Source organism: Urtica dioica, chromosome 4 (assembly GCF_054948205.1).
Source record: "Urtica dioica subsp. dioica isolate 48M chromosome 4, U.dioica_male_clone48M_v1_H2, whole genome shotgun sequence".
Taxonomy (NCBI): domain Eukaryota; kingdom Viridiplantae; phylum Streptophyta; class Magnoliopsida; order Rosales; family Urticaceae; genus Urtica; species Urtica dioica.
Window position 1 is genome coordinate 5,342,046 of NC_142759.1, and position 24,218 is coordinate 5,366,263.

General features: G+C 34.1%; 4 protein-coding genes across 5 annotated transcripts; 1 reads left to right on the forward strand and 3 right to left on the reverse strand.

The window, feature by feature from the left end:
• Positions 1 to 6,292, forward strand: ROT3 (Cytochrome P450 superfamily protein). Its single transcript, XM_089613108.1, has 9 exons — positions 1 to 535; positions 2,204 to 2,531; positions 2,638 to 2,787; positions 2,861 to 3,109; positions 4,772 to 4,864; positions 5,218 to 5,296; positions 5,405 to 5,511; positions 5,624 to 5,754; positions 5,866 to 6,292. Exons 1-9 carry the CDS (start codon positions 273 to 275, stop codon positions 5,957 to 5,959), a joined length of 1,494 nt encoding a protein of 497 aa, XP_089469234.1. The 5' UTR covers positions 1 to 272; the 3' UTR covers positions 5,960 to 6,292.
• An 896-nt stretch (positions 6,293 to 7,188) lies between these two features.
• On the reverse strand, positions 7,189 to 10,147 carry LOC149399630 (protein translocase subunit). 2 transcript variants are annotated; one of them, XM_089613864.1, is made up of 4 exons: positions 9,858 to 10,147; positions 8,967 to 9,085; positions 7,437 to 7,658; positions 7,189 to 7,289 (listed from the first exon to the last, which is right to left on the reverse strand). In XM_089613864.1, the coding sequence occupies exons 1-3, from the start codon at positions 10,093 to 10,095 to the stop codon at positions 7,485 to 7,487; spliced, it is 531 nt and encodes a 176-aa protein (XP_089469990.1). In that variant the 5' UTR covers positions 10,096 to 10,147; the 3' UTR covers positions 7,189 to 7,289; positions 7,437 to 7,484. The 2 variants fall into 2 exon arrangements, with proteins under 2 accessions (XP_089469990.1, XP_089469989.1); XM_089613863.1 differs by having other exon boundaries at positions 7,189 to 7,658.
• Positions 10,148 to 12,944: 2,797 nt separating this feature from the next.
• LOC149399631 (uncharacterized) lies at positions 12,945 to 14,764 on the reverse strand. The gene is made up of 5 exons (XM_089612995.1): positions 14,526 to 14,764; positions 14,029 to 14,110; positions 13,878 to 13,947; positions 13,485 to 13,773; positions 12,945 to 13,209 (listed from the first exon to the last, which is right to left on the reverse strand). The coding sequence occupies exons 2-5, from the start codon at positions 14,080 to 14,082 to the stop codon at positions 13,128 to 13,130; spliced, it is 495 nt and encodes a 164-aa protein (XP_089469121.1). The 5' UTR covers positions 14,083 to 14,110; positions 14,526 to 14,764; the 3' UTR covers positions 12,945 to 13,127.
• A 1,873-nt stretch (positions 14,765 to 16,637) lies between these two features.
• On the reverse strand, positions 16,638 to 18,271 carry DIM1B (Ribosomal RNA adenine dimethylase family protein). Its single transcript, XM_089612966.1, has 2 exons — positions 17,815 to 18,271; positions 16,638 to 17,342 (listed from the first exon to the last, which is right to left on the reverse strand). The coding sequence occupies exons 1-2, from the start codon at positions 18,187 to 18,189 to the stop codon at positions 16,698 to 16,700; spliced, it is 1,020 nt and encodes a 339-aa protein (XP_089469092.1). The 5' UTR covers positions 18,190 to 18,271; the 3' UTR covers positions 16,638 to 16,697.
• Between the last annotated feature and the right edge of the window lie 5,947 nt (positions 18,272 to 24,218).

A 24,218-nucleotide genomic window follows, 5' to 3' on the forward strand; every position in this document is an offset into this window, starting at 1 on the left:
TTACTAGCCACTCAAGACTATTTATTTCCCACGCACCCTCTCATTCAATACCTCTTAACAAGGACAAACAAGATGTTTCTCTCTCTCTCCAGTACAATAATACACAGGCCTTGCATGAAGTGAAAAAAAAAAACTAGCTAGCAACAAAATCCCTCTCAAAAGTTAGAAAGCTCAAAGAATTGGGGTGTTGGTGATCATTGAAAACAGAGAGAGAGAGAGAGAGAGAGAGAGAGAGAGAGAGAGAGAGATCATAAACGCCATACGTATAGGATATGGATTGGGTAGTTTTCAGTTATTATGGTTCATGTTCTTTCTTGGGAATCTTGGCAGTAATATCAGCATGGTCTTGTTTTTATTGTCAAAATAATAAGAAGAAAATTATAGATGAGAAGTCAATGGGAATTAGTGAGGACGAGCCACACTATGGGGTTCCTAAAGGGAATTTGGGTTGGCCTATTGTTGGAGAAACAATCAACTTCATCGCTTGTGGCTACACATCTCAGCCTGTGAGTTTCATGGAGAAACGCAGATCTATGTGAGTTTTCTGATTCATCTCAGCTTATTAGTTAATATTAATTCATTTAAATAAAATATTTTCTCTTGCTAGTTCCTTTTTTTTCTCCTTATTTTTGTTGTTTTGCCTTGTATATGTATAAGGTATGATCTTATCCACTGATAAGATCACGTTGTTTATCCAAATTCCAAATATATTATGATTTTTTCACTTGTTTTTTGGGTGCCCACTCAGAAAATGAGAGATAGATATATATATTTATATACTTTCGCTACTTGTACATACTATATATTTTTGTATGTTTTCTCTCGTGGTCGGTATCAATAATTTCACAGATTAATTATAATATATATTTATGTATATATTCATATTAAGAATTATTATCTCCCAAATAATTCAACTACTCAAGAATCAAATTTAATGTTTGATTTTTTTTTTAATTTTTTTATGGAAAATAATGTTGTAAATTTTATGCTTATGATCAACTATAAATACCCGAGTAATTATTTAATTACTAATCAATAGACATACGATCTATTTGATTAATGCCTGAGATGGAACAAAGATTTAGCATATGGAGTAGTGTTCGCTGTCCTCTAATTACTTAGTCTTAAGTTTGACTTTGACCTAGCTACTTGAAATAGCAGTCAACAAAAGTAGTATTAGAAAAAATAGAAAAAGAAATATAGCTATAGCTAGATCGAGACTTAAATATTAGACTATGTAATTAGTGCCATTTTGTTTTTTTTGTTCTGCTGAAATGTTAGTAGTACCATTTTGTTGCCCGTGGAATTTCAAAGATTCATGGCAATCATACAATTGATATCCACACGTGGTGAAACTATATGGTTGCCCAACAAAATTTATCCACCGCCATTATTGTTACAGTAGCCAGAAAGAATTGTAAAAAATATTTAAAATTATATGTCCAAACAGATGGTTATGTATGAACAACCCAGCAAGGAAAAAGTGTAAATTCGATTAATCATGATTTTTTCTATACAAATATTATCATGATTAATTTCATTTGTATTTTTTTATTGTACTTTAGTAAATCGTTGTTTATTAACATCTTATTAATGTATTTATGATAAAAAAAAATAGTTGATTTTAAAAAATAAAAAAGTATCAGTAAATTCTAGTTCAGTGAAATCTTTTATTAATCTAAATTATTTATTTGGTTAATTGTAATTAGAAAACTCGAGTTAAAAGTTAAAACTTCAAATTAACTAATTCAAACATGCTATTGATAACTTCCGACAGAAAACTATTTTTATTTAAAAAAACCAGTAATAAAAGAATTACATTAGTATATTTATAGCTAGTCTAAGTCTAGACCTTAGACTGTGAAACTGTAATTGCGTGTGCAGATAGTAACCACAGACTATTCCAACATTTCAGCCTCCCGATGAATTGACCCATGATACACTTTTCAACTCTCTCTAATTACTTACAAAGCAGATAAATTAAAGTATTTTTTTTCCTTTTTTAAAAAACCGTAAATAACCTCATAGGTGTTAACTTACAGTATTTGTAATTCATAAGCAGAATTAGAACAGATTAAACGGTTTAACTTTGAAATTTTTTCTTCCGCTTACGTAATTGCATGGGAATAGCTATTGACTTGTGGTCATGTTTAGTTTAGCTAGTCGTGAATAATAATTATTAATTTTTCTACTACAATTTCAGGTATGGAAAAGTGTTCAAAACCAACATATTAGGGACGCCAATAATAGTGTCCACAGACGTGGAGGTGAACAAAGCCGTGCTCCAAAACCACGGCAACGTGTTCATCCCAGCATACCCTAAATCCATAACCGAGTTGCTTGGCCAACACTCCATCCTCCGCACCAACGGTAACTTCCACAAGAGAGTTCATGCCCTAATCGGCGCCTTCCTGAGGACCCCTCACTTCAAAACTCGTATCACACGCCACATCGAGGCCTCGGTCAACCGTGCGTTGACCAGCTGGAAATCCATGCAAACCCCTATCTACGTCCAAGACCAAGCCCAGAAGGTACGTAGCTAGATTCTTAATTAATCAGCCTATAGTGGTTCGACTAATTGTACCCATATATATATATATATATATAATAACCGATATCTATCGACGATCATATCAGATCGCTTTTGAAGTGCTGGTGAAAGTGTTGATGAGCGTTGACCCGGGGGAAGAGTTGGACTCGCTTAAACGGGAGTTTGAGGAGTTTATTAAGGGCCTGATCTGCTTGCCTATAAAATTTCCGGGAACAAGGCTTTATAAATCTCTCAAGGTACGTACATAATTGTGGATGCATAAATTATTATATATAGAGAAGAAATAATGAATGAATCAATTATTTTCAGGCGAAGGAGAGGCTGTTGGAGATTGTGGGGGTGATCGTGGAGAGGAGAAAAGGAGAGGTGGGTGGGGGTGGGGGTGCAGCGAATGATGTGGTGGAGGCGCTAGTACAGGATAGCAACAATCTGTGCGCGGATTTCGTGAGGGGAAACATAATAGAGATGATGATCCCGGGAGAGGAGACCGTTCCCATGGCCATGACTCTTGCCGTCAAATACCTCACCGACAACCCCAACGCTCTTCACCGCTTAACAGTACGTCTTTAATACATCAATTACTATATATACATATGATTGAATCAGTAACTAATAATAACTCCCATATATCGTCTCTAATGAATTTTATAACGCCTCTTAAAATTGAATCTTAACCCGTGCCGTATAATCAAGTTTGATCTAATTAACCAAACCCTAACCGCACGTGTGTAAGTAACCACACGAGCGGGGTGGGGGCCCACATAAGTAATGGTGATGGTGGACAAATGGGAGCCGTACGATTGGGGATTGAGAGGGTAAGGGAAGGACCACAAAACCCCTCCATTCATTATTGCTTCTGCTGTCTGTCGGCACTTCACTGCCGGGGTACCCCAGGCACGGATTTACATTTCGCCCTTTTTTTTTAATAACATTTACTCTAAAAGTTTACAAATTAGCCCCATTGATATATATTTTTTTTTAAGTTTGCCCTTCCTGAATTTTGTTTTCAAATTTGTCTCTCATGGTTAACTTTTCTGGCTCCGTCACTGGCCACCCCTCCTGCTCTTTCTTCTTTTACAATCGTTTCCATTATCCCATAATTTATAATAAAGTAAAAATCCTTAATATAAAACAGAGAACATATATGGAAAAGAATATTTTAACTTTTTTTAGTGGGATCCAAGCCTTAATTAGCTACGTGTATGTAATTATATACATACATAAGCATACTTGTATTTGCATGCATGTAGATACGTGCTTGTGTTATTGACACGCACTTATATACCAAATAAATTATATTGAATATCCAAGACAAATTATATTACATATAGTTCATATATACACACTTGTATTTTCGTGGGTGTTACGTCGACATTATCATATTAGTATTATAATTTATAAAAGAAGAGGATGTGTCTAGATTTCTAGAAAAATTAATAGTTTGTTATATAGTTTGGTAATTTGGACTTGAAACTATAGATGTGTTTATTAAACTATTTAAACTAATGAAAAATTGTTTTGCGTCATTTTTTGCGTGCACGGTGTTGCCATTTACCTATAGGATTCTCATTAGTAAAAATACGTGTTATATAATGCTTTCAAATTAATAGTGGTCGTACGTACCCAAGTAGTAATATACTAATTGTTTTTGGTTTTTGGTGATATGAAATGCTATGAAGTATACTCGTATAAAAAATTATCGAAGTCAACTATGTTTTTATTTGGATTCATAGTGGGATATACATATACTTATATAAACAGTTGTGACAAAAACAAAACTGTTGATGACACACTGAGAGTCTGAGACTCTTGAATAGGTAATGAGTCACCATCCCAAGGTGTACACTTTGAAAAGACCAAAAGATAAATCCTTAAAATCATATATAGAGTTATATAAACATGAGGAAGTTTCTAAGCATAAATGCAATATGAAGTGCAATTATTACAATGAATTGCATTTGGCATATCAGAGAGGGAATGTGATATATAAAAGAGATATATGCATTACTGTATTGTCACTATCGCGGAGACTCGTAAAGTATTAGAATAACCAGCGCTCTATATTGAACTATTTCTTTATCTCTATAGTTGATAGATGTTGAGACATATTGGTGAATACCCTTTCATGGTGTTGCTTTAATGGTAAAATAGGAAATTGCTTTAGTTCATTTGTTTGATTTTCTGAGCTGGGTTTTTAGTGAAAGTTGCGTCTTTTTGCAGGAGGAAAATATGGAATTGAAGAGGAAAAAGATGATTGATTCCACCACTAATTACACATGGACTGATTATATGTCCCTGCCATTTACTCAGAATGTGAGTCATAAGATTTTTTATTATTATTTATAATTAAATATAAAAAGCTATGTTATCAATTAAAATAAATTAACTTTTTTAGGTTAATTAAAACTTTTTGGTTATCTTAAAGTTAGCCGGAATATAAATATAAAATAGGATGGCACGCTTTAGGCAAGTGTTCGAAAAAGAAAAATGGTTAAAACAGTTAACATATATAATTTTATCGAACATTTTTGTTTACACAAATTATTTAATTTGAATCGTAAACTATTTGATGGGCCTTTGAATTTTAATTTCAAATTAGGTTCTTATTTTATGATTGAAAATTTTATTCTAAATATTGATATCAGCTCTTGTGCTTAATTTTCAAGGTGATAAGTGAGACTCTTAGAATAGGAAACATAATCAATGGGGTTTGGCGAAAAGCTCTTAAAGACGTAGAAATAAAAGGTCAGTGAACTTTTTTTTTTCTTTCCTTAGAGATTTTGCATTCACATCACATGTGTTGGCAATTCGTTCAGACAATCTCATTAGGTGGCACTTTTCTCTTTTGGGCAGGATTTTTTATACCCAAAAACTGGTGTGTCTTAGCATCTTTTATCTCTGTTCACATGGCTGAAGAGAACTACCAAAATCCTTACCATTTTGATCCATGGAGATGGGAAGTAAGTAAAAAAAGAATTGTACTTCTCTTTTTTAACTTTATACTTGTGAAAACGTAGAAAGTACAATCAATCATTCACTTTCATTTATTTACCTCTATTTTTTTTACTGCAGAAAACAGGAGATAATGTGAACACCAATAATAGTTTCACACCATTTGGTGGTGGTCAAAGGCTTTGCCCTGGCTTAGAACTATCAAGGCTTGAACTAGCAATTTTTCTTCATCACCTTGTCACAAATTACAGGTGTCAAAAATAACATATTCTAAGCTGTATAATAAAAAAAAAAATTATATATATTTTCCCTAAACCAAATTGCTACTTTTTTTTTTTTTTTTTTGAAAAATATGTGCACAGATGGATAGCAGAGAAGGATGAGATTGTCCACTTTCCAACTGTCAAGATGAAGAGGAAGCTGCCCATTACAGTCACATCAATAATAAGCTCTTGAAAAGCCATTCAGGTTGACCCATCATCATTCTGAAAATCATTTATTTTTAAAAAATTAACATGTACGTCATTTATAAAATATGATTATCTTCAACTTCAACACATGATTTAGGGGATGGTTGTCTTGTATTGTTGTGTGGATTCAAAAAATAATGTGTATAAACAGTATACTAGCATGTATTATTCGTGAATGTTATGTATATGATTGTATTAGTTCTAGTGTCACAATCATTGTCCATTTTCCAAAATGAGATTCTTGAAAAACCCATATCTTTTTTAAGTCCCCATGTAATATTTTTTTTTTTTTGTTGGATTATGAAACTATAATTTTTTTTTCCTTATTGTGGCAGTTGTGTAACTTCTAAAAGAGGGTCATCATGTTTTTGTCGTTTTTGTATTTCACTAGTACTTTGGCTTCAATCATACTGAAAGTGGTGGAGCCAATATTATGTAATAGTGGCAAAATATGTCACGGTTACTTGTCTTTGCTCTCCATATAATTCTGAATCTGTACAGTGTTGTGAAAAGATATAAGCTTCGTTGATCTTTCATTGTCTTCCAACATATAAAAAAAAATGATGAAAACTTTGCGATACTATACGTGAAACAGAGTTGGAAAAAATTGGAACATATGATAGGCAATGATGAGCAAAGGAAAAGCGTACACTGAATTTGCTACTCGGTAGTAAAATTAAATACACCCCCTTAGAAATGTACTCGAGCCAAATTGGTAAACGTTAACCTTCTTTTTTCTAAGTTAACCGTTTATTTAAAATGTTCTTTTTTCTCATAAAAAGTTAAAAATTTATAAACGTACATCCGTGCTGAATTTTCAAATCAAATTCCCTTTAATGTTTATGATGTGTCTCGGAATGACTTAGTCCGAGTGGCAAGACGTTTTTCTTAAGAGATTACGGAGATCATACATAATTAAATCGACGGACTGAAACAATTTGTTCCATAAACCGAGTCCATCCGCAAAAGATAGATGAACTTTGTAAGTTTATCTTTATCGAAAGTGTATTAATTCGGGATGGGGCACTGTTACGCGTACTAGGGATTTATTTCATTTTCCCTAAAAGATTTCAGGTTGTCAAAATTGTATTATCTCTTGTATTACTAATGATGTTTAGTACGAAGTAAATGTAGTAGTTTAGGCGGTGAGCACCTCCAAACTCACACTTAATGTGAGGTCATGTGTTCCAAGTTCAACCGTAGACAACAAAATCATGAAACGTTGAAACTCAAATTCGTTATTTTTCCATGCATCATGGTTGTTGAATCAACTCATGGACTCCAAAACAATATTCTGACTCTGACCGCATTTCAACCTATAGCATAATCATTTCCAAGCCAAAAAAAAAAGAGCTTGATTTACAAAATTTAAATAAAGAAGACGGTGGGCGTCAAATACATTGTTCTAAGCGAAGTTATTGATCTGAGAACCCAAAAAAAAAAAAAAAAAAAAAAAAACTCACCATGGTCTACTTATAAATGGGTGAAAACACAAAACAAGAGCGATGATATCAAGCGATGGAGATGGTGTTGCTCTTCTTCTCTTCCTCGAGGCGCTTGAGCTCGGCAAGTCTCACGACCCAAGCCCTTTGCCTCGCCACCTTAGCCATTTTCCGTTCCACTTTCTGCTCTCTCTTCCTTCTCTCCGCCGCTTGTCGCTCCGCTTTCCGCTTCAGCTTCTCCTCCTACACAATCCCAAAAACCAAGGATAGAATTTTCAAGTGCTCAATTGCAAGAGTTCAACGCAGAAATAATCCTCTTTTTTAGCAAACTCAATGATGATCACACATGAGGTATACGGTGACAGGAATTTTGTATTCAAATCCTAGGGCAGGCTTAAGGGTGAAGAAATAACATTCACAGTGAGAAGAGAGTAATTAAAACTCAAAACAAATACAAAAATACTAGAGATTCACTTTTTGACCAGTTTTTTAACCCAAATGGTATTAAAAAAAGGCTTAGTAGTAGCGCCAGTGATGGAAAGGAACCAATAACATAGTTTAGCTATGCAATTGTCCTAGTCCGTTGTAATGAGATTAATCAATGAAATAAATAGCCTCTTATCCCATTCTAGTAATCTCTCAATTCCTCTCTCTGAACTTTCTACTTATTGAAGTTCACACTCCCTAGATTGAAGAGTGGTATCCCGACTATAGTGAAAGGTTGACTAATGCTTTTCATTGAGAGACATTGACATGGCAATTTTGGAGATCCAGGCCACGATAAAAGCTATACAAGGTCTGACAGATAACACTAAGCCCTTGAATATGTATTTGGAGGAGTTCTGACGGACAACTTCAATTTACAAAATCCACAAATTGATATCGACTAATCTTCTTTTTAAAAAAATATCAACTAATCTTTTCGTGACAGGATTTGAGATACTTTAGAGCTCAAATTAATATTAATATTAATATTAATATTAATTTCTCTAATTAATTTGCTTCTTTAAAAAAAAAAATTCTCTCTCGTTACACTACTCTACCGCTAAGAAAATTAGAATTAGCTAAACAATTCTTCTTGTAAAGCCTAATAACCTTTAAGCAATAATCCAAAGATCGGTGTCGAGAAATCACTCTTTAAGCGTCTAAGCTCCTATATAGAGCTTAGATAGAGAAATGGAGATAGTCTGAGAGAGCTACAGAGAGAACTAAGAGATGCTGATTCATCATTTTATTGGTTTCTTTCAATCGCTGTGTTCATAAAACTTTAGTCTTGACAGACTTTTTCATCACCAAGTCTAACTAAATAAACACTACATTCTTTAGGGGAATTAAACCGTCTCTACCCTAATCAACCGTTAGCCAAACAAATTCCATTCAAAAACCCACTTCGAATCCTGGAACTATAGAGCAATGAGCATAGAAGAATGGAACATTTAAAACTCACCTCTTGAAAACCATCAACCCGGATTAAGGAGTATAAAACGACAATATAAAAAAAAATCAATAAAAGAGTGGAGAAAAAGATGAATGCAAGCATCGAATACGCACCAGAATGAAAGCCCTGCGCATCCTGATACGCTTCTTCTCATTTCTTCTCTTCACACTTCCTTCATTCGGCTTAGCAACTATTGGTTCACCAGGAACATAATCCACCATTCTATATGGTCCTGAATTTCATAATAGCAGAAACATAAAGTCATTTTTTATAAATTCATATAAAAAATACTAGAAATAGACAATATCACAAAAATGTACTAATTTCACTGCAAAATCACTTTCAGTAACCCAAGGCGTCAAATTGTAGATCTTCTATCCAAAACTAGGAAAATAAATATCAGAGAATATGCTCTTCTCTGCTAAAAAAAAACACCATGTCTGAGTCCCCAATTTCAAGTTCATCGCTAGAGATAAACAGAGAACCATAACAGCATATTTTCCACTGATAGTAAATCCAGTACATATTTTTTTCAATCTTTGATAAACAAAGGATAAAATTTTGTCAAAAAAACACCGCAGTTCCACCAAATTGTACAAAAAACATGGGATAAAATTGCTCCCAGAAACCCTATACAAAAACCATGATTCCGTTTCAGTAACCGAAAGAATGGCCACAAGAGTTAGCAGTCTTAAACAATCACAGCTTGGTATGCGAATATTGTGCTTCCCAAAATCCTATGTCAGATCATTTTAAATTATAACCAAGAGCTAAGAAGGCTAGTGATTTTCCATTGCAGGATATTAAGCGAGCATAACTAACTTGTCAATCTTTCAGTAACCAAACAACTCGATTCACATATATATTCAAATTCATAAACAAATAGCACTCCCTAAACTCCAGACCCAGAGCTACATTTTTAATGTATCAATGTATGATCGAAGCACATTTCCCCAAAAACTAATACTCAAAGATAAAAGGCTTCGGTTCTGGAAAAGTCATACCTGGAGGTCTCAAGCTCGCTCTTTTCCGACGAGACGTGTTGCTCGGCCTCCGCTTGGGCAAACGAGTGTCGGTCAGGCTGTTATAAAGGCGGTTCGAGATAGGCAGCCATGAAAACCTGACGAGCTCCGATTTAATCGCCGCCGGTGCGAAAATCGCCGTCGCCGGCGATGTAGTGTGTGGAAGAAGTAGGGCTCGCGTGAGTGGTCGAACGATTGATCTTAGGGCGCCGAATCCCATTTCTCTCCGTGTTTTTTTCTCCAGAAAGTGGAGACCTTTTTTTTTTTATTATTATCGAGAATTCAAGAAGCAGAGAGTATAATGGGCTTTTTCAGATCACAAATTTGGGCTGAATAGTTGGACTAGTTTTTATTAGCCCAATACTAAGGGTGGTTACGGGAGATTGTGAGAGGAGTTTCTCTGTGAATATTACCTGAATTAACTTACTATCGAATCTTTTTGTTAATCTCACTTTTTCATATTTATTCCGATATTAGCTTGTTCCCTTACCTCATTCTTATTTTCCGGCAACGATCAAGAAAAAAAACCACTTGCAAAAATAAAAGAGGCTTTATGTAGGTATGAATTATAATATGAAATGTATTTTTCGCCTGGATATTTAACTCATAAAGTATTCGAGAAAGGATTTAAATGCGAGGGCATTTTTTTTGCGGTTTAATTTCTTAAGTTATTTTTAATGATAATTTCAATTTTAAGAATACAAGACTACCACATATCCTTTTATTTAATTAAAACAATGAAAAACATTTACATTGAATAAAATTACAAAAAATAGAAAGACAAAAAATGTAAACTTTATTCGCTTGCCAAAAAGCATTTGTGACTATCCGCGTTGGAGATTTTTGTTTAGTATTAGCTATTTTAAGCTCTTATTAGATAACATGAGTTCTTTTAAAAATTTGTATAATTTAAAAAAAAAATATTTTTCAATTCTTTTGTAGTTCTTCAAAAATAGGTTAAAAAGGAGGTTTCGTTCTAAACCTGATTGTTTACTTATTTCTTGAAATTTTTCTGGTGGTCTCCAAGAAACACTCTCCTCGTACGTTGTTGATTTCTTTTTTCAAATATTTAATACATAAATTAAATATATTGAAAATCCTAATATACATCATTAATCATTGGTTGAACATTGGTCAAGCAACAGTTATCTTCTAAAAATGCATAGAATCTTGCCGGTTCTTACAGGCTCCAACAAATTAGTCATAGCTCGTCGATTTCGGGCTATTGGTTTATGTCCAAGATTTTATACGAGTGTGATTCTCACCAAATAATTACATATATCCTGTGATGAGATATAAGACGATATTGTTTATTGTTGATTTTTTACTCAACTGTGAAAAACGGAAGCTCATCAATGAGTTCCTGCAAGATAGTAACGAGATTTTTCATATGCTTACATGATGCATTCTATTATTTTAGGATGTGTGGAAACCAACAAAAAATTTGAGAGGAATGAAAATGAAACCCCTCGTATATATATTTGAATCGAGGGAAAACAAGAAGATGGAAAAATATGTGAAAATCGCACAATTATAAAAGGGAATTTCATTTATCTTAAGAAGTTGAAGAAATCCCTCTAAAATTATATGTGTGGGGCTCACATATGTATCTTGCTTCTCACTATCTCTCTCTCCTCATAGAAAGGATAGGATGGAAAAATATGCGAAGATCGCACCGTTATAAAATGGAATTTCATTTTATCCTAAGAAGTTGAAGAAATCCCTCTAAAATTATATATGTGGGGCTCACATTTGTATCTTGCTTCTCACTATCTCTCTCTCTCTCGAAAAGGATAGGATGGAAAAATCATTTTGCCTAGAATCTGAAGAAATCCCTTTAAAATTGTAGATGTGGGGCCCACATTGTCACCGAGTAATAAATAGATCAAGGATAATGGTGGCTTTTTTTTTTTTTTTTTTTGAATAGAACGGATTTTCCATTAAAATTGGGTAAAAAAACCCATCAATACAGGAGAAAGACACCTCAGTACATGAGTCACCAAGACCTAAGTCAAGTGAATCTAATACTAAGTTCCGGTAAAAGTACGTTATGTGCAAACTTCCGACAACGGGAAGAATTACAAGCACAGATAGAGCACACGAGAGGCTCGTTCAAAAACCCAAAGATTGGCGATGGAGAAATCCAACCAACCTCGGTCCGATGGCCACGAATAAGATGACCCTTCAACCTGCATAGATCAAAACCTAACAGGAAATCCACTACGGGATAAGAGACTACGGCTACTCCGAGTCCAGATAGTACCAAAAGAAACCGAGCGGAAAAATAAAAAAGTCGGAGCAAGGACCCCAAAAAATACAAAGAAAAACTTGAATCTAAAATAAAGGTGTCTTCGTCGTGCCCAAAGAAAAAGCCCTCAAAGAAGTCCCACCCCTCAAGATCCGCAACGGAGGCATCCGGCCGTGGCGGACGTGCCGGGACGACAGCGTCGCGCCGCTGACCTCCATCGCCTTCCTCCGCGCCACCTCGCTCGTGGCGGTCGAAAGCCACTCCGGCGAGCTCAAGATCTTTGACACCAACACCAGCGGCGTGATCGAGAGTTGCCACAGCCACCAGACTCCGGTCACGGTCTTGCGGTCCTACCACCACTCCTCCGGCGAGGTTGCCCAGCTTCTGCTCTCGTCGAGCTCCACGGACGTCAAGCTGTGGGACGTGACCTCGGTCTCGGGCGGGCCGACTCAGACGTTCGAGGCCTGCAAGGCCGCGAGGTTCAGCAACTCCGGCGACGTCTTTGCGGCCCTGTCGGCCGAGCTGGGACGGCCGAGCACGGTAGTTGCAGTAAACACCGGCGAAGACCAGGGCGTCCGGCGAAGCTCGGGGTCCGGCGAGGACAAGGAGACCCATAGAAGCGGGATCAATAAAAGCTATTTCCGAGGTAATGAGAAGATAGGACAGCCTCCCCCCCAAGTCGGAGCCAACCAAAGCGCCGGCGTCCTCCCAGGAGGGGAGCGGCGAAGAGAAAAGCTTCTGGCGGCTAGGGTTTGAGAAGAGAGAAAAGCTTTCAACTCGGGATGAGAGAGAAAGTCAGTAGACGCCAGTAATTTAAGGATAATGGTGGCTAAAAATATAAATTACCACTTATTAAATATTATGGATCATGACATTTACAAATAGAGATTATGACCCAAAAAAACACTAAAAATTGGCGGTTTTTGTTTTGTAACCACGATAATCAGAGTTCATATTAGCTTTATTTGAATTTTTTTCTGGGAACATTCCAAATTCAGCAAAAACTACCTAGTCCAGGGCAATCTTTTTACCTTACCAATTATTCTTCTACAAACAGGGCAGACCTTTTCCTCTGCATACAAAATCCTGCAATACCATTCAACGCGTAAATTTGGTGGAAAAAAAAAATATTTTCGTAACCGGTTGAAATTAATTGGGAAAATATTCTTGACAGTTTTGAAAAAAAAAAAAAAAAATATATATATATATATATATATATATATATATATATATATATATATATTTAGGTCAACTAAAGTTTCCAATTCTAGATACCATGTCGCTGAACATTTTTCTAAGCAAATAAAATATAAGCTTTCGTTGTATTTTTACTTTTATTTGTCATTTCAAATAGCACATACCTCTTAGCACAAATGTTACAAGTAGCACAATGCCCACATGGAATAAAGAAAGAATCCCTTTGCTCGTCATAGCAAATCACACACAATTTCCCATCATACAAGTCATCACAAGAAATTGTGCTTCTAATATCTCCCTTTTCCGTATCTTTTCCCGAAATCGTCCCATAATCGCGAGCGACTATTGCCAATTTTTCCGCCCTAAACTGATCAGTGTCTATTGAGTCTAATTCTTCACTTTTCATGCGCTCTTCAATTACACCGATGAGCTTCGCCGCAACAAATACAACGGCTATTTTTTTTAGTGAACGAAACAAAAATAAATAATCGATGAGAAAAATGATAATAAAAATGTTTTGTTAGCTTTTTTAAATTTTTGACAAGTATTTAAGTTACCTGAAACTGTAACCAAAGCAAGGAGAGGATAGCCAAGAGTGATAGCGACGCACCGATCAATAATATTTTCCTGTTTTTGAGCGATTTTATTAGAATCGGTAAAAAGAATGAATTTCAAGTGATCCGAGGTTCATAATAGACGAGACGTTACGATGATAATTGCAAGATCACTCGAGACCACAGATTGCAGCTTTCGATGGTACATTTCACTTGTTGAGGAATGTCACTTTTGTCTATTCAAGGGAAAATAAGGCAAATTCAGATAAAATAAAAATTCAAAGCAAATGAAAAGAATGATTGGAAATTGATTAGCTTTTAAAATAAATAAATAAAGATGGGAAATTGATTAGCTTGTATGTATATTCACTGCCAAAAAAAAATTAAAAAAAAGGGAATTGCAATCAAGGATTGATGACACGTACAAGAGAATAAGCTTTTTAAAAACGTAACCTTTTTTTCAACCTGAATGCGAAGGCGTTTCAGAAGGAAGTGAGGTTCTTTGTTCTAGCTGATTGAGAAACCAGAGACTATTGAAAAAGTTAGGTTGGATGAATTTTGGACTTGAAAAGGCAGGGTTTGTAATGAAGTCTGATTCTATTAATAATAAATAAAAGCTAAATAAATTGCGTGTATCAAGAAAAAAAATACCTGGACAATTGATGATGATCAGAGTCCACGAAAATGGCCTCACCAATCTTTCGTAGAACACAAGTCTTCTGCACCAAATTTTTGCCACCAAAAAAATTGTGTTAAAGTCGGTTTGTATATTTGTCTGCTTAAGTTTTTGTCACGCTTTAATTTCAACAAAATGAGTACATATACTGTGCTTTAAGAATATTGATGAACTTTCCAGGGGAAAAAAAAAACATATGGATGATGAACTCTTCTTCTGTTTTTCTCTCTTTAAGTTTCGAAAAAAAAAAATTCTGCTGAGTTTATGACAACAAAAGTTCAAAAAAATAAATAAATAAATAAAGACATATAATGCATTTAGTTACGTAACCCTCAATCAGATATTGATACAGTGTGATATATATTATATTAAAAAAAATATAATATAAAAACTCCAACAGCACTTTTGGCTGTAATCGTGGAAAGTGGTTATCCTAGTGTTTATGGGATTGTGGAGAAGAAACCAATTATTATGTATCCCAATTTACTATTCGACATACATAATTTGACTAACCCATGTGGAATATGCTAAATAAATGATGTGTCTAACTACCAATTATATCCCGATTTAAATACCTGGAAAATCGTACATTATCAATCAAATTTTATTGTATTCAATTAATGCAAAAATAATTGACTAGGCTATTCTAACGTATAAACATAATGATATAAGAGACCGACTTTCTTAATTTTAATAATAGTACGCAATAATTCAGGATTTCTCATTCCAAATTACTTATATGTTTAACCCTATAAATCATATTCATAAGCGAGGTGGCATTATTTCATTGTACGAGGATACGAGTTAATATCACCAAATGTAAAAAGATCTTTATAATCTCTTGTAAAAATCATTGAAGTGTAAAATTATCTTTGTAATTTTATGCTTAAATTTGTAGTATATGTGACAAAATTATACAGATGATGTGAAGATATAAAGTATAGAGGAAAAATAAAGACACCAAGAGTGAGGTAGAATACCAACTGTGCCATTCGTCCTTGCCTTTGTGTTGTATGCATATATAATATCTTTAAGAACACTTTTTTTTTTGCCAAAAACGTTCATGATCATAATCCACCTACAATAGAAATTTGGGATTTAAGTACTTATGATGCTCTCTCCACATATGTGTCTATTGCTTCTTGGCATTGTGCAAATATAAATGTTCTTTTTCTCCTTAAGGCAACGAGAAAGTTTTAATGAATGTATCGCACTCTTCGAACTTCTCGTTAGTGAGAAATAGTTGGCCCACACTTTCATCCGAGTTCATCTGAAAATTGCTTTGAAAATTATGGCGTCGCAGGTTTGTTAAACAGATGAAGGAGTCAACGTACTTGAGCGACAAAGTCATCGAAGCATATTATAAACAATAGATTAACCAAAGCCTTCTTCTCAAATGGAACTATCCTATAAATGGATCATGGGACACTAAATTAAATTCTCGTTCTCATAATCATTGCATGATTAGTAAGTATTAGTTATTAGATATGTTACCTAATCGTTGAATTGGATTCAAATTACATTATTGTATGCTTAGAGTCCCTAACAAAGATATAGTTGAGGATGTAAATTATAGCGATTTGAATTTCTGATGTCCATGAAAAACGATTTCAATGTGTTGAGTGGGTGAAAACGTACATATTAAAATTTCTCATGCTATCTCAAATAACTAGGAATATATTTGTTATTTCTGTGTCTATAGTTGTGTTTATGAATCTACATTCTCAACACGTTAATCAACATCGTAGTAGAGATTCTTTGGCAACTTTAGAATGTAAATGTAAAATTTGTTGATGAATGATATATTTGAATGTAAATTTGTTGTTCCTTAAATTTAGTTTGATTCCACAAATATTTAGTTTGATTGTGGTTCCTTAAATTTCTAGAATTTTCAAATATTTCATAAATAAATTATTTTTAGTTTTTAGATGACTTTAACGTTGATTAATTTAAAATATAAACTAAGGAAAAAGTTAAATTAAACTTATAATGAGTAAAAAATAATACTAATAATAATAATAATAAAGAATAAAAAAATGTATATAATAAGGAAAGAAAAAATTATACATATTAAAATAGTAACGGAATAAGAATGAGAATAGAGTTATTACCAGAATAAGAATGATAGACCAAAAACAACGACGTAGTTAAAACATTTCATAGCCTATATCTTTTCCATCTGATAATAACCTATCACGAAAATAAATCCCAGCTTGATTGAACAACCTCAAGAGGCACATAAACTCCTCATTAGACATCTTACAAGGCCTCTTCTCCTCGAACCCGCCCGATCTCAAAACCCCGACAATCCTCTCCCGAAAATCATCGGAGCCCGCCTCGGAACAATCCGAGGACGTCCCAAGAAGCTCGGAGACCTTCCTCTTGGCCTTGAAGATGGCGCCGAGCGTCTTGTTCTTGGTTCCAAAGCAGGCCCGGGTGAGGGCCCGCCACTCGTCGAGGTCCACCTCGGGGGCGCGGGCCCGCGGGCGGACGATCACCACCGAGGAGTCCACTTTCGGGGGCGGGACGAAATCGCCCCTGGGGACGTGGGCCACGTGCTCGACGTGGGCCCGGAGGCCCACGTTCGCGGCCAGGCGGTTGTACTCGGAGTCGCCGGGCCGGGCCCGCATCCTCGCGGCAAACTCCTTCTGGAGGAGCAGCGTGGCGCTTCGGAACGGGATCGCTCCGTACACGAGCTTGATCACGATCGAGGACGATATGTTGTACGGAATGTTTGCGACCACGATGTCGAATCGAGGGAGCTCGGCTTTCAAAATATCTTCCCTTATAATCTTTACCACAAACAAAACAAAAAAAAATGATGCAAGGTTGTTTATTAGGTTTTAGAGAAATTACTTATTGATTTAAAAATGAGAGGATTTGAAAGAACTCAAAATGATGCAGGGGACGGAAAAGCGACTCAATTAGACTTTATTACATTCCTATATAGGAAATTAGGCTCTAGATTTTAGTTCCTCCTGGGATACCTAGCAACTAACATAATTTAACTCAGCTCCCTCGAAATGAAAACAAAAATAATTAGAAGAGAGAATTTATTTGGAGCTACTAAAATTAGAACATATATATAACCTCAATCTCAGTCAGATATTATCACTACTTTCGGTAGACAAATATCAATATCAATTTTTAATATCGTGGTATCAGTATCACACCGAATAGTAAATTCTATATATGCCTGGAGAGAATGGAACCGCATTTTCATTCAGGCATTTCATCAAGCATATAATGGGCGAGATTACTCACAGTCAACCGATCTTCGAGCCCTTTCTCTGAAACCCGCTCCCGAAGAATCTCAACCATCCGAGAGTCAATCTCCACCGCGACAACGTTTTTAGCAGCTTCTAGAAGCTTGAGAGTCAGATTTCCGGTCCCGGGTCCGATCTCCAACACAGTGTCTGTTGGTTTTATTTCGGACTTTCTAACGATGGTATCGAGAACTCTTTGGTTGGTCAAAAGGTGTTGACCTTTGCTCTTGTGCATACACAGGCCGTGGGTTTTCTCTTCACGACGAAACTTCTTCTCATCGTCGTCGGGAAATCGACGACGTCGTTTTGTCTCTGCATGGAGATTTCGTACGTAATGGATTTTCCTCCAGACGAGCTTCTGAACTCGAAGCATGACTTTGTTCTTCTGGTATATTTGCCAATTTTTTTTTTTCTTTTCCTATTTCTATATGCTACAAGTTTTGTACTTAGAAATAGAGCAAGATACCCCAAGCAGAAAAATAAGTTAAATATTGATGTTTTATACTAAATATTGCATCATAAAATTTTGATGTTACAGCACTATAAAGTTTATTTTGATGTACTACAATTTTGTACTAAATATTTTGAAAAATAGTATTTTTTCCAAATTATAAACAGTGAGTGATTTGAGATTATTTTCTTTATAAAAAATGTAAATAATAAATAAATAATGAGCCCAAAACATTAGACACTTTTAAAAACAATTAACAAACATTAAGAAAAATATTATTTTCGTGATAAAAACTTTCAACACATGTTATTCTTGGGATAAGTTTCAGAAACATACAGTATCACATGTCATTTCCACAAATTTAGCATTGGGCTTAAGCCTGCAAGGTGACAATTGCTTGAAGACTCGGAGGAAGCATATTTATAAGCGATTATTCCTAACTAGTATTTGTTGTAATTTAGCCAATCTTCTATCCCATTTTAAAAAATATTTAGCACAAGTTTCAATCTATTAGAGAAAGAATCCATATATTTTTGCAGGTATAATTATACCCCTGTGAATAAGAGTTAATTAAAATTTACTCTTTCGGTTAATTTAATTTATTGAAAAGTTCATTTGATTTAATATGTAGTTAATTTAATTTTACTCTTCCAATTAAATTATTATGAAGTTAATTTTAATTTTCTATCAAATTGGTTTGATTTACTGCCGATTCGAGTATTCACCATCACCTATTTCAAACAACCTCCGCCGATTTCAAACAGCAAAAATACGAAAGTAAATTGAATTTACTCTTCTAGTAAATTAATTAACTTGCGAACAACAAAACTAAATCCCTAGTTTTCGCAAATCAGCAGTGAAGATTTGATGTGTACGATACCTATCAATGTGGACCTCACAGTTGTCGGAGACGAAGACGAGCGGGATGGCATAGAATTAACCTAATAAGCAGTTCAATCTATTAATTAATTAAAGTAACAATCAATTAATTAATTAACTTAACATCACAGATGACGAAGACGAACGTGTTGGCGGAGATGGCTTCGAGTGGCGACGAATGGAGACGAGCGGCTACAAGGGGAGATGACCGGCGACAACCTGCGATGAGTGGAGACGACCGGCAACGAGCGAAGACGAACGGCGACGACCTGCGATACACGAAGACGAGCGGCGATGACCTCCGACAAGCGTATACGACGACATGCGACGAGCGGCGATGACCGACGACGAGCGGAGACAACTGGCGATGATGTGGCGGCATGAATCGGCGCGACAGAGTGTGGATCGGCGTGCAGAACGAGAGATTTTAAAGTTTTTCGAGCGATTGAAAGATTAATCAGAGTGAGCTTGAGACGATATATATGTACAAGAGCATTATCGGAATTTCGGTATAATATTAAATCAAGTGGGCTAGATTCTTAATTAAATCAAACTTCAGCTAGATCCCAAAAGGAGGTGGGCTCCTAGATTACTAAGCTAACTCTCCCTATTCCTAAACTATGACCTTCTCAATAGTTTAGATCAAAATCCAAAATCTCAAATTTAATCCAAAAGTATTATTTTCTTGTATGTGTTTGTACAAAAATATCCTTAACGAAATATCATTATATTTTTCTTTTCTATTTACTTTTGTTATTTATTTAATGGTCACAAAAATAAGGTCATAAATCATTTTCGTTTGATTTTGAAGTTTAAAAAAAAATAGAAAATCTAAAAAAAAAATGGTTTGAAATATCTGGAAATTGTTTGAAGATTTATGGACATTTTGTTTTATTATTGACATAAATGTCAATAAATCTTCAAACGGCTATGAAAAATTATTTAGAGATTTATTGACATCGTTGTCGATAAATTTTATGGACGTCAATAAATCTTCAAATAATTTGTTATGTTGAAGATTTATTGATATCCATAAAATTTATTGACAACTAAATAAATCTTCAAAAAAAATTTCAGAATCGTTTGAAGATTTATTGACATTCATGTCGATGGAAAGACAAAATGTCAATAAATCTTCAAACGATTTTCAAATTTTCAAACCTTTTTTTTCAGATTTTCTAAAAAAAAATCGTTCTTTAAAAAAAAAAAAAAAACTCCGCATCCAAACAATAATGATCTCTAACTTTACTTTCTTTTTTTTTTTTATAAATAAATATGAAAATGATATTTCATTAAGGGTATTTTGTACAAACACATATAAAAAAAATCATAATTTTAGATTAATTTTGACTTATTGGATTTTGGTCATAAACTATTGAATATGTTATAATTTAAAAATAATCCCTAATTGTAAGATTATAGGGACAAGAATATATCAAATTTATTGTAGTAAACCCAAAATTTTGTTATACTAATTTGTAATCATGGTAATTTATTTCCTAATTTTTCAATAATAATTCATATTTGAAAGCGATGGTACTATATTTTAGACACAACTGGAGATACCGTTTTATAAAGTAAATATCATCAAACACAACTCTGTGGCACTATCCACAGGCCACAGCTTAACGCATCAACTCATTTTAATAACACGCACACGTCATCATGTTCTTATTAGGAGTTATGTCAATTGCATTACGACTTAATGCTGTATTTTATATAGCTCAAACTAACGGGTAAGAAAATATGTCTATAGGATCTCTCGAAATCTATACGTGTCTCGGGTTTTTTTAACTAGACAAATGATTTGATCTCGTATTATCTTACTTGAATCAAACTAATTAAGTATCCAATTTTTACGTCACAAAATAGACAACTAATGTAGCACTGTGTTATCTCTTTTACTATCTAAGCCAAATATCAATTGAAACGAAAAAAGACCATGTCTTTTTTACAATGAAAAACATCGTCGAAAATGTTTCAAATGTACACTTTATTATATATAATAATATATACATAAAAATAAAAACTCAGGACTGCTTAGTGGGTTAGGCATATGGATATGGTGGATCATGAGTCATGACTAATTTTAATGAATGTGTAACGGTAATCAGGGACTATAATTAGGCAGCGCCAACTGAAAGGCCAAAGCATTATAGCAAAACTCATGCATGCTTTATCTATTCAATACCGTTAAATATGTTGGAAAAAACCTTATAAAATAAATGGGTATTTAACAAAGATGGTTTTTCCTTTGATTGTATACTATGGGACAAAATAGTGTGTTGTGGGTGAGAGAGAATGTGCAAGTGAGAAATAGTCTCACATAGAACAAACATTAAAAATATGAGCTTCTTATATATGTTCAATTTAATAACCATTAATAAATACTATGGAGCTTAGAGAGTGTGACTTGTCGCTCTCTCGTACTTAGGCACTTCAGCTCGTGGCAAGTCCGCGGCGATTGTCTTTTAGTATCCGTTCAAACGAATAGTTGCGTCGTTTGGTCAACGATCGTGTCATTTGCGACTAAAATTGTCGTTCAAACGAACAGGTACGACTGCTCGTCGTTACCATTTGCGAACAGGTACAAATTCCTATAAAAACCACGTTGGATTTCTGAAATTTTTCACTTGATTTTCAAACCTATCTCTATCCTTCTCTGAAACACTTTTCTCCAGAAAATCATTCTTGTTTACGTTCGGATATCACTGCGTCTTAGTGCAATCCAAATTCAAGCTTATCGTATCCTGCGATATTATTGTCTGTGACCTTACGACATTTTCGAGATGCAAGAGGTACTATTAAAAAAAATCTCATGTGTGATTCAAACTCAGATGTCTTCGACTTCAACGAAATTCACAACAAAATATGTATACATCTAGTTTATGTGGAGTAGAAAATAATTAAACCGCTTTTAATACATAGTTATTATATGTTCACGTCATGAACGTTGTGTCGGGTATTACCGTTTTAAAAGAATATATGCTGATCTAGAAAATTATGGCTTGATTAAGACATGGTAATTTTTGTAGATCATTCAGTTCTTCTCTCTGTGATACGACTTTAAATGTACTATCTCACATATTGCAGACCTATGTACTTTTAGAGCACATGGTCATGGTCCATGGAGACATGCAGTGACGGATCTAGGATTTCAATCAAGGGGGGGCAAATTTGAGAAATTTTTTTTAGGAGGGGCATTATTGAAAAAAAACTTACAAATTTGGGTCAAAAACATAATTATTAGTAAAATTTATGGGTAAAATTATAAAAAAATATAAAAATTTGGGGTAAAAAAATAATTTTCAAAAATTGAGGGGGGGCATTGGCCCACCCTAGCCCCCACCTAGATCCGTCACTGGAGACATGAATAATTATTTCTTTCATTAAAATTCAGACACACTCCTCATGTACACTTGATAAGCATGTCGATTTATGCACAAGTTAAATTAGAACATGTCGCTTTCCTTTGAATGACAAAATCCGAAAATCAATTAATCGAAATACCTCGAAACATTGTGGTTCCTTATTTATAAAACCTCCAAATAAAACCACAAGCATTCCTGGAGTTATGTGAGATGTGAGTGATCTTATATGTGGTTGTTTATTTTTTGTGTAATAGCGTAATATTATCCGAGGTACTTGGTCTTTGAATTTATTTTTTAGTAATTTAATTAGTTTGTAAATAGTTAATTCGTAACACTTTAGTCCTTTACTGTAAAAATAATATTATTTTTTTTATGAAATTTATGACCTAAGAAACTTAAAAGTTAAATAACTTCTTTATATAATAGACAAATACTAATTAATTAAATTATAAATTAGCTAAAGAATACAAAATAATAGTTAAACAATTTTGGATGTTAGAGTAAGATATTGTAATTTTTCAAGGAAACTCTTGGAAGTCGTTAACAGTTAGTTAATAAAGATTGTAAACTTGTGTACCTAAATTGTACGTTTCACTGAAAAAACAATATTTTATGCAAATGAGAAAAAATGCTACGTATAACTGGTTTGATGACTATTACACGCATAGTAGTCTTTACTTACGAACTTAATATTTTGGGTACTCTAAACGAATCCTTATTTTATCACAGATCAATTTGATATTTTATGTTATTGCTCTACCAAATGAAGGTTAGTTAGGGAGTGTCATGTAGTAATCTAGTAATTTATGGTGGTGTTATAACTTATTTAGACTATTTATGTTAAAATTATATAAAAATTAAGAAAATAATCTAAATTAAGAGACGACACATGTATTATATTATAAAAGATGTCGTTACGAGTTGAGCTATATGTTTAATATCTTAATAATTAAACTATAATTGTAATTGAAAAGGTAGATATTTGATTATTTCGGATCGTTTTTTCTTAATTGATTAACCAATAAGCTAATTGCTAAATACTAATATAATAAAATAATCCGCATTTGTTGATCATCATGACACTACTAATACTAGACAACGAATGAATAAAAGAGGGGAATTCAATTAATACACTTCTGCAATTTTGTCTTGTTAAAGGAAAAATATTAATCATAGTGGCCAGACCACTTTTCTATCTTTTTTTTAGATGAGTGATATAATAATTACCACGAAATTTAAGCGTAATGGAAAGCCAAAGTCTAAGCAAGCAAAACCGTTGGTTTTGATTGTTGAAAAACAATGATTTAGCTCGGAAAAAAGTCCCCCACAAAATAAAAAGATAAACTGATAATGAAGTAAGCCATAGTAAAATCTTAGGGTTGAAGTAATAGTAACTTTCTCAGGGCGTGCATAGAAACCCTAGCTAATGAATTCATCGTACTTAGTCTCTTTTCGTCGTCTATATAGACTAGATACTGTATAACGGCCAGGCTTGGTACAACGGTTCACATGAATATTTATCTAATAATTACCAACATTATTCATACTGTAGCATTGCAATTTTCATGTGCATGGTTATCATTGCCTTTGTAACAAGATATTATTTTAATTTTTTATTTTAACCTTTTCGTTGCTTATACATGATCCTCAATTTGGGAAAAGCTAATTACCTGAGGCCTATATATCTTATTTACGACTACA